Raw genomic sequence first — 17157 nt, forward strand, 5'->3', positions numbered from 1 at the left:
ACTGCCATTTACACCGGCTTGCCATGGACATCTAAAAGGGGATCTCAAAAGGAGGAAAAAATTACAATTGAAATGCAAGACAGCAAAACAACAATAAATGTTTTTCCATAATGGAAAAGTTATGGTTCAAGGCTCACCAGAAAACATTGACACCTTCCAAAGAGGATTCTGCTCACTAAAAGAAGAGGCAGAGAAATATAAAAAAAAAAATCTGTAACCCTAGTTGCTATAACATTAATTCCATCACATAGTTGACTGATACTCATTTTGCAGTGGAGGGTCTGGGTATGGGAGCTGAATATGCAGCAACCCAGATCCTCCTCTGTCAAGGCACTGACACACACTCACACACACACACACTTAGACTCATACACACACTTAGACTCATACTCAGGGCAGGGAATATAATATAACATTGATATTTATCTTGATGCTTTGGCAACATTGTAAACTTTCATGCCAAAAACAAAAAAAAAGAATTAAATAGAATTGGGGGAAAAAAAAAAAAAAGAGTGATGTGGGAATTGAAGACAAGACATCTATGAATGCTCCCCCAAGATACCTGAGAGACTTCAAACATTTAGAGGAGGTGAACATGAACCTTCATATGGAATTAAAAAGAGTGGAGGAGCTATTAAATCGAGACCTGCAATACCAGGCCTTAGAGTAACAATTAGAAGAGATAGAGAAGACTGAACTGTTGCAACACCACAGGAGACACCCACTTCTCCTGCCAGCCCTCTTCAGACTGCCCAGTGCCTCCACAACTCCACACCTCATCCTAGAGTAGGACACAGCACCAAGCAACCGCAGCAAACCTCACGGTTACTGACAGTACAGAGGACACACACCTTGGGAAGTAAAAAGGTAAGAGAGAAGTATTTATATACTATGTGACTCCAATAGAAAATATCTCAAATTTCTGGCTAAAAAGCTCTGGTGTGCAACAACCATGTCTGCTGTGAAACTGCGGATTAATCCAAGATAAAAAATTCCAACATGAGTCATCATCCAGATGGGGACAAACATCCTGACCATGAGAAAAGTGGATGTTGCAAAAGCTTTGATCAACAGCAACAGAGGCGTACCAATCAGCCAAAATTATCCTATCAACTCTGATGTACCCCAAAGAATCATTTGTGGCAATAATGTAGAAATGTCCCGTAGCTGCGTATTAATGTCGAATGTCATAACTATCATAACCACCTTTATGATCACATCCATCTGAACAGGAAGACAGTGGGACTATTTGCCAGGATGTAAAAGGACATCACTCTGGATCACTCTGAATAAAGCAAAGCCATGTCAAGCTTTCACACAGGGGAGCCATTTGACATAAAACACCCCCAGTACCACCAAACAGAAGATAACACTTAATCCACGACTGACTCTCCAGGTGGAGAGTTATGCTGCAGGAGCAGCCAAGGGACTCTCTATCCACACCTCTGATACAAAGAAGATAAAAGGCCCAGCACCCAGCATGCTGCATTACCAGTGCCCACCAACTCCCATTATTCCCACCACAGATGGACTGCAGACCTCACTAGCACCTAGGCCTATATGTGATCTGATTAAAGTATCACTACCCCACTGACACAAAGTAGAAATGGACAACACCCATATAACCCCCCCCCCCCCCCCCCCCCCCCCAAGCAAATACACTGATGCAGGTTTAGACTTAACATAGTTTTAATAGACCAGTTTAGAGAGATTAATAGATACATCACTGTTAGAATAACTTTGGATAATTTGAATTTCCCTGTAAACTCAAACAATAATCTATGGGCTCCTTTATAGTAACTAGAATAGATGAGGTCTGCCATCAGTTTGTATTAACAAATCCATGAACATTGAATTTACACAGAGTTTAGAAAACATGTATATATCTATACCATGAAATATGGTGTGGTGCAGATGCATCCATCCACTGCCCAACACGATATAAAGAAATTATTGTTCCCTCCCTTAAAAACACCAACAATAAATGTGGAAGGACCTCTGGTGGTATTATCTGGGATAAATAAAATCTGGAGCATGTGTTATCACCATTTGAAAGAGTTGAATCACATATATGGCTTCAGATAGAGCAAGCAAATCACCAGCTGCTATTTCTATGTGCTGCATATGTACCACCATGTGAATCCCCTTACTACAGAGAGGATTGTTTTGACAATCTTCAAAAGGAAGCCTCTCAATTCCAATCTCAATAGTAGGTGCTCATATGTGGGGATTTAAATGCAAGAACCGATAAAGAAATTGATTACACTGATAATGTAGGTAATGACCACATCCTCTTTCAAACCCCTATGGAAATACAGTATATCCACATATTTCACACAGAAACAAATGTGATGATATAGGAAACTTCACTAATCAATGCCTTTGTAGTCAAGCCAGAGCTCCCAATCTATGACCACTCCCAAACTGTTTTATATCTAAAATAATATGAAAAATCCTCTAGTGATTGTAAACAAAGTATAAATGGACAGAGGCTATGAAGAGTTTGCATCTAACATGAACCATGCTGAAATTATACACGTTAGATATTTTCCAAAACACAATTTATCTCTCTGTCCCTGAGCAAGTAAACTCAGCTATAATACACATCAGTAATGAACTTAATAAATAAATATAACAGACTCAAAAGAAGAAAAAGTCAAAATTTGTGAAAGAATGGTTTGACCGATAATGTGATTCCTCTCAACTGATGTTGAGGTTGCTTTCAAATAAAAAACACACAGCCAGCCAACCAAGCACTACACCATGAGTACACATTGATGTTGACATCAGACAAGAAACTCCTGAAAAATAAAGAGGGCACATACGAACACCAAAGTTTGCCAAATTAAAGAGGCTGTTCACAACAATATATTTGGGGAAATATATAAAAGATTAGGTAACAGATTTAGATGAATTAAAAGAGCAGATTAAGACATTAAAGCCAAAAAAATAAAATAATTTGGACCAGATAATATTAACAATGAAATGTTGAAACTAAAGTAGCCCTAAACTGCTAGGTGCATTGTTGAAATGATTCAATCTTGTACTTAAGTGTTGGTATCCAGCAATCTGAAATGAAGAAATTAAAACAGGAATAAATTTGACCCTAACAATTATTGAGGCTATGTGTTTGCAACAATTTGGGAAAGTTTTTTTGTGGTATCATTGACAAAAAAATCAGACCTTCTTTATAGAGCATATCTTCACTAGAAGCCAAATTGCCTTTCTCCCTGAAAACTGGAAATCTGATTACATCTATTCTCCCCATACGCTTATCAACCAAAATTTGAACACACACAAGATAAAAACATTTGCTTGTTTTGTAGATTTTAAGAAGGCATTTGATGAAGTACTCCAAAATGGCACTGGAGGAAAAGTGTGCAATGCCAATGAAATATCTATGTACACAATGAGTGCAGTGTCAAAATTGGAAGTAGGAGAACTGTACATTTTACTCAAAGATCTGGCAACGATGTTGGAAAAATCTGCAGTCCCTGGCCTCATCTTACATGACATGGAGGTGAAATGTTTGCTTTACGCTGTTGATCCTGTCATCTACATCAGAAGGATTACAAGAATGTATAACCCTTGTAGAGAAATATTGTTACAGATGGGCTCTAACAGTCAATCTGGACAAAAACACTTATGGTTTTCTAGGGAAAACAAATACAACTTATTTTACACAGGACTCCCATTGAAGCATAGCACAAGGTATAATTACCTTGGTCTGGAAATAAGCTCCCCTGGGAGTTTTGGCTGGGCTATAAAGGCATTAAAGCTTGGGTACGCAACTTATTTGGCAAAAATGTCATAATACCTTTTCAGCTATCAGTATTTCAAATGGTCTGAGAGAAGATGTGGCCTCTGTCATAGCCTCTGCCTATTTTTTCAGGCTCTCCAAAATCTCACAGCTCCCAGTAGGCCTTATCATGCGAGCTCTCTACGAAGAGGTGTCCCTACTGCCTGTCAATCACGCTTGCACATAGCTCAGTTTAGTCCTGATCACCCTGCAAACTGCAGAGAGAAAACAAATATATCCACAGAACAGGAGTTGTGAAACAGCCTTAATGCAAACTGAATACTGGGACTGGAATAAACTTGTGTTAAGCAAGTGAGTTATTTTTCCCATGGCACAAGACATGTTCATCAGGAAGGCCACATTCAGGTCAGTCAGTCAACTGGTATTAGGTAGCAATAGCTTTGCAACTGTGGTAGCTAATCTATGTGTGACAAAAAAATATTGTTTTTCTGGCTAATATTTCACACAACTAGACTGAGCTAGCAGAGCTGGGTTTTGCATTAAAGGTTTGGAATTTATTAAGTTTGTACTTTGCTAAAAAAGTGGCACCCTCTCCCCTGTATAGAGTGAACCTTGCTTGCACACTGTTGGTATCACAATGTGTGTTTGTAACTGCTTGCAATGGCTTATCTATGGTGACAAAAAATATTTTTGCTGGTGAATGCTTTTAGTAACAACTAGATTGAGCAAAAACAAAAATCCAGTTGAAATCTTTCAATTGGAATTCTGTAAGTCTTTGTTGGGTGTCATACAAATACTTAAAATGATGCATGTAGAGCAAAACTGGGACTGGGACTTTTCCACTTGTGTACAGAATAATTATGTTGCTATTTTCTATCTAATGGACTAACTATTTTCTGATGCACTGAAATGCTTTGGCAATATTGACTCTCTTCCATTCATGCCAAAAAAGCTTATTTAAACTGAATTTAAAATTGTTACAAAACCCCAAAACACTGATGCAATACTGTTGAGGGAGAACTGTAACTATAATATGTCTCCTATAATTATAATTACATCTGAGCAGGAGCTACAGAAAGGTAAGATCATTGAGCTATAAAATGGCAAATCCATGGGAACAGTATATGTACATATAAAAAGCAGCATTCCTTTTTCTTGAGAAAGGACTATAAGTGCCCGTGTCAGCTTGGACCAAGACAATAGACAGGTTATGCCTGATACAGTCTGATACAATATATGCCATTTACAATATTGGTCCACTGACCTACTGTAGGTGGATCTTTTGAAAGCCAGCATCTTGTGATGGCTTTTTTAGTTGCTGCCATGAATATTTTCAAAAGATATTTATCAGTGTTATTTACATCTTTAGGTATGTTTCCTAAGTAAAAAGAAGAAAGATCCACCTCATATTCCAGAACTTTGGTGACTATTCTTCTGATCTTCCTCCAAAATGGTCCTATGACTGGGCAAGTCCAAAAGATATGAGCGTGATCCACCATCAGATACCCATATTATCTCCAACAATAGTTCTGTGTGCCCATTTGTTTAGATTTCTGCTTTGGTGTAATAAATAAATTACCAAATTTTTACAACATATCTCTCCAACTGAATTGGTGGAGCTAATCTGAGCAATACAGGCATCAGACCATGCCTCCTGAGTTATTTTGATATTTAAGTCCTTCTCCCATTTGCTTTTTAGTTAGTAGTTAGAATTGTTTTTCAATGGTAGGAGATTTGCCAATGGTCCTTTTTGTGCTTTCTGACTTATATGCACTAAAAAATAATTGTGATAGCGGAGAGAACATCTGGGTCGGGTATTTTTATTTCCTTCTCGTAATAGTGGCAGATTTGCAAATATAAAAGTCCTGCTGCTTCAGGTCATAATTTTCACATAGAGTATGAAAACTCTCCAATTCTTTGTCCTTTACAATCTGACAATAGACAGGGGTAAAATCTGGGCCATATGTAGGCCATCTAATCATTTTGATTTCCTTTTGAATTGAGTAGCCAGTCAATTTACTTAGTTTATCATACTCCTCTCTTCTTATAGTACAACCCAAGACTGATTGTAGAGGTCTATCTAATAGAGACATTTCAGTTTCCTTTCATTTTGCCTCATATTCAGCATTGCACCAGCAAATCAGTGGTCTGAGCTGAGCTGCTATATAATAATCCTTCAAACATGGCGGAGCTTTAGCAGATGCTCTTGTCAGTTGAAGACCACTACTCTCCTCTGCAGAACACTGACTAATTTTCATACTTGACTCTTCAAGTGTGTGCCTGTATTAAACTTTATTAAAGTTGTTGTGAGAGTTCATCCCCAACAATATGCTACAATATTGATTGTTGTATTGTGTTGTCTTACAGGAATCCAGACATGATGTCATGTTGACAAGTAATGCCACCTACATTAATAATTCTTCACATGATCTTGCAAAAAGGGTTTTTTGATTTTAGGGTTAGCTTTTTTTTTTTCTATTCAATTTTGGTATTCCCACTTAAATCCAAATAAAAAATTATAGTAAATCCTATCATATTATTCATGCACATACATTTCAGCCTAGTGAAAATGAGATGACCAGATGAACAAGAATTAGAATAAGCAAATATAATTGCAAGTATTAAAGAATTGATGAAGAGAAAGCCACTCAATGGGGACAAGAGTTAAAATGTATCTGCACTGGTAAGGGCAAACAACAGAACACTTACATTATCACTCAAGTTTGTGAGTGTCAAGCTTAAGCAGTAAACTGAAATAGTTTCACTCAAAGAAAAAAGAAAAGTGTGTATTTTTGGCTTTCTCTCAGTAGCCACTTTATAAAGTGGCCACTTTATAAAGTGCACTGCTTTAGAGGTCTCTCATGTCAAAGAGACGTTGTCTATTCATAAAATAAAGGATCAATGAAGTAAAACCACTAAAGGACCAACCAACAAAAACGAATTTGTTCAATCTCGAAATTATTCAAAAAAAATTGATCAAGCCCAGCACATTTTTCCAGAGCACACACTGTCCTATGCGCACTGAATTAACAGATTGGTCACCCTAAGTCTTACCTTAGGGGATCCCTCAGACTCTCCAGAGTTTTTGTCAACATGAGGACAACCATAAATTCTTATGAACAGCATGGTCTGGACAACACAAAACGATTGTTTCTATTCATCTACAAAATAAGTAAAAAGAAAAAAAAGGAAATATTTTAAACAAAACTGTAAATAGACTGACTCAGCAAGTTTTACAAATATTGTCCAATTGAAATCTGAAACCTGCTCCTACCTCCGGGGAACCATCACAATCTCCAAATACCTCAGCAAAGTCAGATGGACTTTTCCTCAGAGTTTGGTCAGCAGGCAGCGTGCTGTCATTGTAAGATCTCACGAACTTGAAGTCACTGGTTCTAGAACCCGTTGTCAAGTAGGCGTCATAATTGTAAGTGCTGCGTAAAGTTCCTGTGCCGTCAACCTCTGCATAATTGGGAGGGAGATAAGCGCTGGGGATGGCGACCGCTCCGTCAAACAACAGTCTGGGCTTTCTCCTGCGACAAAACCTCACACCCAGGATGACAATAATGAAGGTCAGGAAAAAGGTGGAGACGGACACCAGTGCGATAATCAGATATGAGGTCAGCTTGGAATTGCTCTCATCATGAGAAATATCTTTCAGTTCTGGCACTTCAGCCAAGTTATCAGAAATAAGTAAAAACATGGTACAGGTGGCAGAGAGAGGGGGCTGTCCGTTATCTTTCACTGCCACAATAAGGTTCTGTTTCATGCTGTCAGTTGCAGAAATGTCCCGCTGTGTCCTGATCTCTCCGCTGTGGAGACCAATAGTGAAAAGTCCCGGATCAGTGGATTTGACTATATGATAGGACAGCCAGGCGTTCTGTCCGGAGTCCGCGTCCACCGCTATCACCTTGGACACCAGAGAGCCTCCGTGCGCAGCTTTGGGGACCAGCTCGGTCATGAAAGAATTGCCCTCCGGGGCGGGGTACAGTATCTGAGGAGAGTTGTCATTCACATCCGTTATGAAGACACTGACGGTCACGTTGCTGCTGAACGGAGGAGAACCGTTGTCTCTGGCCATCACGTGGACTTTAAAGCGCCTGAACTGTTCATAATCAAACGACCTCACAGCGTGGATCACTCCCGTGTCTCCGTTAACTGAGAGATACGACGAGACCGGGGCACCGTTCACATCACCAGGTAAAAGCGAATAAACCACTGTACCGTTTTGCCTCCAGTCTGGGTCTCGAGCAGTAACGGAGCATAAAGTGGAGCCAGGTTTGTTATTTTCAGTCACATAGGCGCTGTAGGACGGTTCCTCAAACACAGGTGAGTTGTCGTTGACGTCGGCTACTGACAGCTGGATAGTTTTGGATGAGGACAGAGGCGGAGAGCCCTCGTCGGTGGCAGTGATTGTAAAGTTGTAATCAGACACGACTTCACGGTCCAGTTGGCCCGTGGTCACCAGAGAATAGTAGTTTTTGATGGAGGGAACCAATTTAAAAGGAACGTTTTGTTGAATGGAGCAGCGGACCAGTCGGTTATTCTCAGAGTCTCTGTCCTGCACGTTAATGATGCCCACCTCTGTACCAGGTGACACGTTCTCTGGTATGGGATTAGTCAGAGATTTCAAATTGACTACAGGGGCGTTGTCATTAACATCGGTGATAACAATTATTACCTTCGTATATGAGGATAGCCCTAACCCATCCTTTGCTTTAATGCGTAATTCAAATGATGTGATAGTTTCAAAGTCGATGGTGCCAATTACTCGTATTTCACCCGTTTTACGGTCAATATTGAATATCTTCTTCACATGTTCTGCAACATGTCCAAAATCATAAGTTACATCTCCATTTACTCCCTCGTCTGCATCAGTAGCACTCACTGTAACCACTACAGTATCTAGAGGAGAGTTTTCAGGCAGACTGGCTTCATATACAGCCTGGCTAAACACTGGGACGTTATCATTAGCATCCAGTACAGTGACGTGTATGAGTACAGTACCTGATCTCTGAGGAGAACCACCATCTAAAGCTATAAGAAGCAAATTGATTTCCTCTTGCTTTTCACGATCGAGCTCTTTATCGAGAACAAGCTCGATGGTATTTCCATTAATAGCCAATATGAAATTCTCATTGGTTTTTAGGTTGTATGTCTGAACTGAATTTTGTCCTACATCGGCGTCACGTGCCTCCTCTATCAAGAAACGAGCTCCTCTGTCTGCAGACTCGCGAATTTCAATATTGATGGATTCTTCGTTAAATTGTGGGGAGTTGTCGTTTATATCTTGAACGTGTAGACTAATACGATGCAGCTCTAGAGGATTCTCCAGCACAAGTTCATGTTGTAGGATGCACGACGCCTTATCCCCACAAAGCCCCTCTCGGTCAATCCTGTCGGCAATAATCAATTCTCCGTTGGTCAGGTTTATGTCACAATAACGTTTATCGTTCCCATCCGTGTCAATACGAGCCTTTCTAGTGGATAGTTTGCCCGTCTCCAGCCCGAGATCCTTGACTATATTTCCAATAACAGATCCGCGTTTCATCTCCTCTGGAAAAGAATAGCTCACGTCTCCATGTGCGGAATGCAACCAAAGAAGAAGGAAATGTAAGCTGCATATTTGCAACACGAGTCTTTTGGACCCCATTATAACCATGTGTTGCTAACGAATAAAAAACACTTGCTGTGATAAAACCAAATGGCAAAATGTATCCACATAACACAAATAACCACTGCAATTCGACGGAGAATGTGCCTATATCGAGACCGGTCAACGGGAACACAAGAATATTCGTCAACACCAGAGGGTGGAGGAATTAATATATCTTACCTAGACTGGTGTATAGCGACACCATGAGTAAAGTTGAGAAGTAGCACTTGCCAATTTGGTTTTAATTAAGCATACTCATGAACTAAATGGAACATAAATGGAAATGATTCTCGTGTATGCAACGTTTGCAACTAGTTACCGAAATGGTCTAAGTCAGGAAATCACAGTTTTGCATCAGATACTGTATGCAATCAGCTCCATGTATCAATTTTAAAAGCGGACTGATGTCAGGGAATATGACAGGCCGTCACTCTTTTAAAGACAACATTAAATTGGTGTAGAGAAGGGAACAATGAAGACAACATGACCCTGCGGTAAAGGGTACACAAAACAACATTAATTAATACATTAACTGATGCATGAATCAACATGTAAATCAAGTAATGCATGAATTAATGAATGAGCTATCAGTAATTCAGAAGCTTGACATTGACAAATAAACGAGTCATAGCTAGGCCACTATTGGTTAATGCTGGTGACTTAATTAACTAACTAATGGTGACCAAGGTATGACTCATTCATTTGTCAGTGTCCAGTTTTGTGAATTCCTTATAGTTCATCAGTAACTCAGGCATTAATTCATGTATTCATGTTTATTTGTGTATTGTTATTATAAAGTGTTACCAATATTTTTTTCAAAGCAAATGACAACATTTCTCTCAGAATAATACACAAATAAACCAAAGACATGCAATGATTCAACTAAAATTATAATGCTGAAGTGGTCTCTAAATTCTGACAGGGAGTTGCCACAACACTGAAATAACATATGGCAAAGAAACTAAGCCCCAACGATGACAACATTTCAGTGGAAAATGCACTTTTCTTTCTTTGAAATTGCTTTACATTCAGAGCTATAACCTAAATGTCCAAGTAAACCTTCGCACAATAATAGCATCATTTAACCTGGGCTAAAATATAAGACCATGGACTGCCAGAAAATGTTAGCAACAACGTCACATAATTCACATATAATGCCTGTATCGATTTGATGTGAACAAAAACACAGCCGTGATGGCATATTTGGCACCAGAAGTCATTTCCTCTCTGCAAAATTATCATCAGAGTGTGTAGAAGACGTGATTTAGCATATACAGTAATCTACAAAATGTAACCTGCATGTCATAGACCGTGTACCTGTAGAGGCTCATCACTAACAGTAAAGCAATCAATCACCACTGCACTGGGCATGCTCCAGCTCATTAGGGGCATAAAGATGAACCTAAAAAGGTGTCAAAGGAAATAAGTAAGGAACCTTTTACTGTGCCGTGAACATATCTTTAAGCAGAGGCAACTTATTAAAGCGTGATTATTTCAAATGTGCAAAACAATTAACATATTCCAAAAATGTTTGTTGCTACAATAATTGGATCTATTTGTTGTAAAACTAATTAAAACCTCCAAAGTTCCTTATAAACGCCACATGAATTTAGAATAACTGCTTCAGAAAAAGTCAATTATAGTCACAAGACATATGGTATATTTCTTTGAAAACAATTTCATCTGTTATTTGAATTAATCTCAATACTTTCTGAAGACTGTTTCAGATATTAGTATTAGTGGAAATAGTAGTAGTATCAGTATTAATTTCTTTATTAGTACTTAATAGTATACTACATGCTTATTTATGACAAGTCAAAGTATTGAACCTCTGAAGGATCAAAATCCCTATGACATGTCTAATGAACTATCAACTAACTTTATGTTGGCTAAACAACAACAACACCAACAACAAATAATAATCCATGATGATTATTAAGCCACAACGAAGTTTCAGTCTTATAAAGGAGCTTTCAATTATACTGGATCAGTGCTAATGTACTTTTAGAGAAAACTACTGTGGAAAAAATACAGCATATCCCTAAGGTTGAAATAAACTGCTCATTTGATAAAAGGTGTGTTATTCTATTTGGGAAAAAAACAACATCATCTTATAAACTGAAATATAGCCGAATCAAATTTACTGGAATCACTCAAATTAAGCAATTATAATGCAAGTGCCAGAAATATGTTCACATGTAACACTGCATATTTTCTAAAACTGATGAGCCTAACTTTGCATCCTGACAGGATGTGTTGAAGGGTTTCTGTGTCTGAATATAGCACATGTGGGGCCTTCACCTAGTCAGCCATTGGCAAACGTTTGGGAGTGATAGTTCCAATGCAGACGGCCAATGCTAATTTGATTGACAGAAATGTAATCAGTTAGTTAGCTAGTCATGAAAAAGACAGTGAGGCTCCACTGCGAAAACATAAAGAACACAGTTGCTCTTTTTCACAAAAAGAGCAACTGTTCAAATAATAATTCCAATAAAAATTTAAAATAATAATATCCCAAAACATCCCTACTAGCAATAGGAAAAATAATATCAGCATACGAAGACAGAGGCCAATTCTCAGTCAAAATGCACCAACGGATAAAACAAGTTCAGCACCAAGGACAGAGACACTGAAAACGGCATGCAGGAAAAAAAAGTTTACTAAGAGTTAAGACATACAGACAGCCATCGTGCATTCTGGAAGACATATCGATTGAGATGAAAGAACATTAAAACTGATTAACCTCTTACTTGACTCTGACATTAACAACATGAAATAGAATGTTAGCATCCTACAAGGGGTGTGTAAGTACTTCCACAAGCATGATTCAAGAGGTGATAGACAGTTCAGCACCAAGAACAGATAATAGAACAGATGAGTCAATAATTGACTTATTCCAAGACAGAGAAGCTATACAGCTACATATACCAATTATCAAATGAGATGAAAAAATACAAACATATGGCAATGACAAGCAGGCCAAGCCTTGCTTGATAAAAACGGACCACTGAGTGAAGCTTGGATAATTAACACAAAAAAAAGTTACATTTGACGTGACCTGAGACCAAAAAATGAAATCTAAACGACTCCCACTGAGGTCAAAAGCCATTAAAAACAAGCATAAATTCTTACAAACACCATGGTTTGGACAAAACGGTTTCTTGTATTCACCTACAGGGGAAAGACCAATACAAATTGAAATATCTTAAACGAAACTGTAAATTGTCTGACTCAGTAACGTTTACAGACACTGTCTGAGACTGAAACCTGCTCCTACCTCCGGGGAACCATCAGAATTTCCGAATGTCTCAGCAAAGTCACTTGGACTTTTCCTCAGAGTCTGATCAGCAGGCAGCGTGTTGTCATTGTAAGATCTCACGAACTTGAAATCACTGGTTCTAGAGCCCGTTGTCAAGTAGGCGTCATAATTGTAAGTGCTGCGTAAAGTTCCTGTGCCGTCAACCTCTGCGTAATTGGGAGGGAGATAAGCGCTGGGGATGGCGACCGCTCCGTCAAACAACAGTCTGGGCTTTCTCCTGCGACAAAACCTCACACCCAGGATGACAATAATGAAGGTCAGGAAAAAGGTGGAGACGGACACCAGCGCGATGATCAGATAAGATGTTAGTTTGGAATAGCTCTCATCATAAGACATATCCTTCAGTTCTGGCACTTCAGCCAAGTTATCAGAAATTAGCAAATACATGGAACAGGTGGCAGAGAGAGGGGGCTGTCCGTTATCTTTCACTGCCACAATAAGGTTCTGTTTCATGCTGTCAGTTGCAGAAATGTCCCGCTGTGTCCTGATCTCTCCGCTGTGGAGACCAATAGTGAAAAGTCCCGGATCAGTGGATTTGACTATATGATAGGACAGCCAGGCGTTCTGTCCGGAGTCGGCGTCCACCGCTATCACCTTGGACACCAGAGAGCCTCCGTGCGCAGCTTTGGGGACTAGCTCGGTCATGAAGGAGTTGCCCTCCGGGGCGGGGTAAAGTATCTGAGGAGAGTTGTCATTCACATCCGTTATGAAGACACTGACGGTCACGTTGCTGCTGAACGGAGGAGAACCGTTGTCTCTGGCCATCACGTGGACTTTAAAGCTCCTGAACTGTTCATAATCAAACGACCTCACAGCGTGGATCACTCCCGTGTCTCCATTAACTGAGAGATACGACGACACCAAGGCACCGTTCACATCACCAGGTAAAAGAGAATAAATCACTGTACCGTTTTGCCTCCAGTCTGGGTCTCGAGCAGTAACGGAGCATAAAGTGGAGCCTGGCCTGTTATTTTCAGTCACATAAGCGCTGTAAGACTGTTCTTCAAAAACAGGTGGGTTGTCGTTGACGTCGGCAACAGATAACTGAACACTTTTAGAGGAGGACAAAGGAGGAGAGCCCTCGTCGGTGGCAGTGATTGTAATGTTGTAATCAGACACGACTTCACGGTCCAGTTGGCCCGTGGTCACCAGAGAATAGTAGTTTTTGATGGAGGGAATCAACTTAAAAGGGACGTTTTGCTGAATGAAGCAGCGGACCTGTCGGTTGTTCTCAGAGTCTCTGTCCTGCACGTTAATGATGCCCACCTCTGTACCAGGTGACACGTTCTCTGGTATGGGATTAGTCAGAGATTTCAAATTGACTACAGGGGCGTTGTCATTCACATCGGTGATAACAATTATTACCTTCGTATATGAGGATAGCCCTAACCCATCCTTTGCTTTAATGCGTAATTCAAATGATGTGATAGTTTCAAAGTCAATGGTGCCAGTTACTCGTATTTCTCCCGTTTTACGGTCAATATTGAATATCTTCTTAACAAGTTCTGCAACATGTCCAAAATCGTAAGTCACATCTCCATTTACTCCCTCGTCTGCATCAGTAGCACTCACTGTAACCACTACAGTATCTAGAGGAGAGTTTTCAGGCAGACTGGCTTCATATACAGCCTGGCTAAACACTGGGGCGTTATCATTAGCATCCAGTACAGCTACGTGTATGAGTACAGTACCTGATCTCTGAGGAGAACCACCATCTAGAGCTGAAAGAAGTAAACTGATTTCCTGTTGTTTTTCACGATCGAGCTCTTTATCGAGAACAAGCTCGATGGTATTTCCATTAATAGCCAATATGAAATTCTCATTGGTTTTTAGGTTGTATGTCTGAACTGAATTTTGTCCTACATCGGCGTCACGTGCCTCCTCTATCAAGAAACGAGCTCCTTTTACTGCTGACTCGCTAATTTCAATATTGATGGATTCTTCGTTAAATTGTGGGGAGTTGTCGTTTATATCTTGAATGTGTAGACTAATACGATGCAGCTCTAGAGGATTCTCCAGCACAAGTTCATGTTGTAGGATGCACGGCGCCTTATCCCCACAAACCCCCTCTCGGTCAATCCTGTCGGCAATAATCAATTCTCCGTTGGTCAGGTTTATGTCACAATAACGTTTATCGTTCCCATCCGTGTCAATACGAGCCTTTCTAGTGGATAGTTTGCCCGTCTCCAGCCCGAGATCCTTGACTATATTTCCAATAACAGATCCGCGTTTCATCTCCTCTGGAAAAGAATAGCTCACGTCTCCATGTGCGGAATGCAACCAAAGAAGAAGGAAATGTAAGCTGCATATTTGCAACACGAGTCTTTTGGACCCCATCATAACGATGTGTTGCTAACGAATAAAAAACACTTGCTGTGATAAAACCAAATGGCAAAATGTATCCACATAACACAAATAACCACTGCAATTCGACGGAGAATGTGCCTATATCGAGACCGGTCAACGGGAACACAAGAATATTCGTCAACACCAGAGGGTGGAGGAATTAATATATCTTACCTAGACTGGTGTATAGCGACACCATGAGTAAAGTTGAGAAGTAGCACTTGCCAATTTGGTTTTAGTGAAGCATACTCATGAGCTAAATGGAACATAAATGGAAATGATTCTCGTGTATGCAACGTTTGCAACTAGTTACCGAAATGGTCTAAGTCAGGAAATCACAGTTTTGCATCAGATACTGTATATGCAATCAGCTCCATGTATCAATTTTAAAAGCGGACTGATGACAGGCCGTCACTCTTTTAAAGACAACATTAAATTGGTGTAGAGAAGGGAACAGTGAAGACCACATGACCCTGCGGTAAAGGGTAAACAAATCAACATTAATTAATACATTAACTGATGCATGAATCAACATGTAAATCAAGTAATGCATGAATTAATGAATGAGCTATCAGTATTTCAGAAGCTTGACATTGACAAATAAACGAGTCATAGCTAGGCCACCATTGGTTAATGCTGGTGACTTAATTAACTAACTAATGGTGACCAAGGTATGACTCATTCATTTGTCAGTGTCCAGTTTTGTGAATTCCTTATAGTTCATCAGTAACTCAGGCATTAATTCATGTATTCATGTTTATTTGTGTATTGTTATTATAAAGTGTTACCAATATTTTTTTCAAAGCAAATGACAACATTTCTCTCAGAATAATACACAAATAAACCAAAGACATGCAATGATTCAACTAAAATTATAATGCTGAAGTGGTCTCTAAATTCTGACAGGGAGTTGCCACAACACTGAAATAACATATGGCAAAGAAACTAAGCCCCAACGATGACAACATTTCAGTGGAAAATGCACTTTTCTTTCTTTGAAATTGCTTTACATTCAGAGCTATAACCTAAATGTCCAAGTAAACCTTCGCACAATAATAGCATCATTTAACCTGGGCTAAAATATAAGACCATGGACTGCCAGAAAATGTTAGCAACAACGTCACATAATTCACATATAATGCCTGTATCGATTTGATGTGAACAAAAACACAGCCGTGATGGCATATTTGGCACCAGAAGTCATTTCCTCTCTGCAAAATTATCATCAGAGTGTGTAGAAGACGTGATTTAGCATATACAGTAATCTACAAAATGTAACCTGCATGTCATAGACCGTGTACCTGTAGATGATCATCACTAACAGTAAAGCAATCAATCACCACTGCACTGGGCATGCTCCAGCTCATTAGGGGCATAAAGATGAACCTAAAAAGGTGTCAAAGGAAATAAGTAAGAAACCTTTTACTGTGCCGTGAACATATCTTTAAGCAGAGGCAACTTATTAAAGCGTGATTATTTCAAATGTGCAAAACAATTAACATATTCCAAAAATGTTTGTTGCTACAATAATTGGATCTATTTGTTGTAAAACTAATTAAAACCTCCAAAGTTCCTTATAAACGCCACATGAATTTAGAATAACTGCTTCAGAAAAAGTCAATTATAGTCACAAGACATATGGTATATTTCTTTGAAAACAATTGCATCTGTTATTTGAATTCATCTCAATACTTTCTGAAGACTGTTTCAGATATTAGTATTAGTGGAAATAGTAGTAGTATCAGTATTAATTTCTTTATTAGTACTTAATAGTATACTACATGCTTATTTATGACAAGTCAAAGTATTGAACCTCTGAAGGATCAAAATCCCTATGACATGTCTAATGAACTATCAACTAACTTTATGTTGGCTAAACAACAACAACAACAACAACAAATAATAATCCATGATGATTATTAAGCCACAACGAAGTTTCAGTCTTATAAAGGAGCTTTCAATTATACTGGATCAGTGCTAATGTACTTTTAGAGAAAACTACTGTGGAAAAAATACAGCATATCCCTAAGGTTGAAATAAACTGCTCATTTGATAAAAGGTGTGTTATTCTATTTG

At 39.1% G+C, this 17157-nt stretch overlaps 2 protein-coding genes across 2 annotated transcripts; both read right to left on the reverse strand.

The window, feature by feature from the left end:
* Window positions 1-673: 673 nt before the first annotated feature.
* Window positions 674-9413, reverse strand: LOC144542454 (protocadherin beta-15-like). Its single transcript, XM_078289280.1, has 2 exons — window positions 7035-9413; window positions 674-781 (listed from the first exon to the last, which is right to left on the reverse strand). Exons 1-2 carry the CDS (start codon window positions 9411-9413, stop codon window positions 674-676), a joined length of 2487 nt encoding a protein of 828 aa, XP_078145406.1.
* Window positions 9414-12657: 3244 nt separating this feature from the next.
* On the reverse strand, window positions 12658-15105 carry LOC144542455 (protocadherin gamma-A11-like). Its single transcript, XM_078289281.1, has one exon. The coding sequence runs from the start codon at window positions 15073-15075 to the stop codon at window positions 12658-12660; it is 2418 nt and encodes an 805-aa protein (XP_078145407.1). The 5' UTR covers window positions 15076-15105.
* Between the last annotated feature and the right edge of the window lie 2052 nt (window positions 15106-17157).

Source organism: Centroberyx gerrardi, chromosome 16 (assembly GCF_048128805.1).
Source record: "Centroberyx gerrardi isolate f3 chromosome 16, fCenGer3.hap1.cur.20231027, whole genome shotgun sequence".
NCBI lineage: Eukaryota > Metazoa > Chordata > Actinopteri > Beryciformes > Berycidae > Centroberyx > Centroberyx gerrardi.

Excerpts from the sequence above, each read along its gene's own strand:
- LOC144542454 (XM_078289280.1), bottom strand. The coding sequence starts at position 9,413 with ATGGGGTCCAAAAGACTCGTGTTGCAAATATGCAGCTTACATTTCCTT. Across the intron at positions 782-7,034 it reads ATTGTGATGGTTCCCCGGAG|GATGAGGTGTGGAGTTGTGG; the intron begins GTAGGAGCAGGT and ends GTCCTACTCTAG.
- LOC144542455 (XM_078289281.1), bottom strand. The coding sequence starts at position 15,075 with ATGATGGGGTCCAAAAGACTCGTGTTGCAAATATGCAGCTTACATTTC.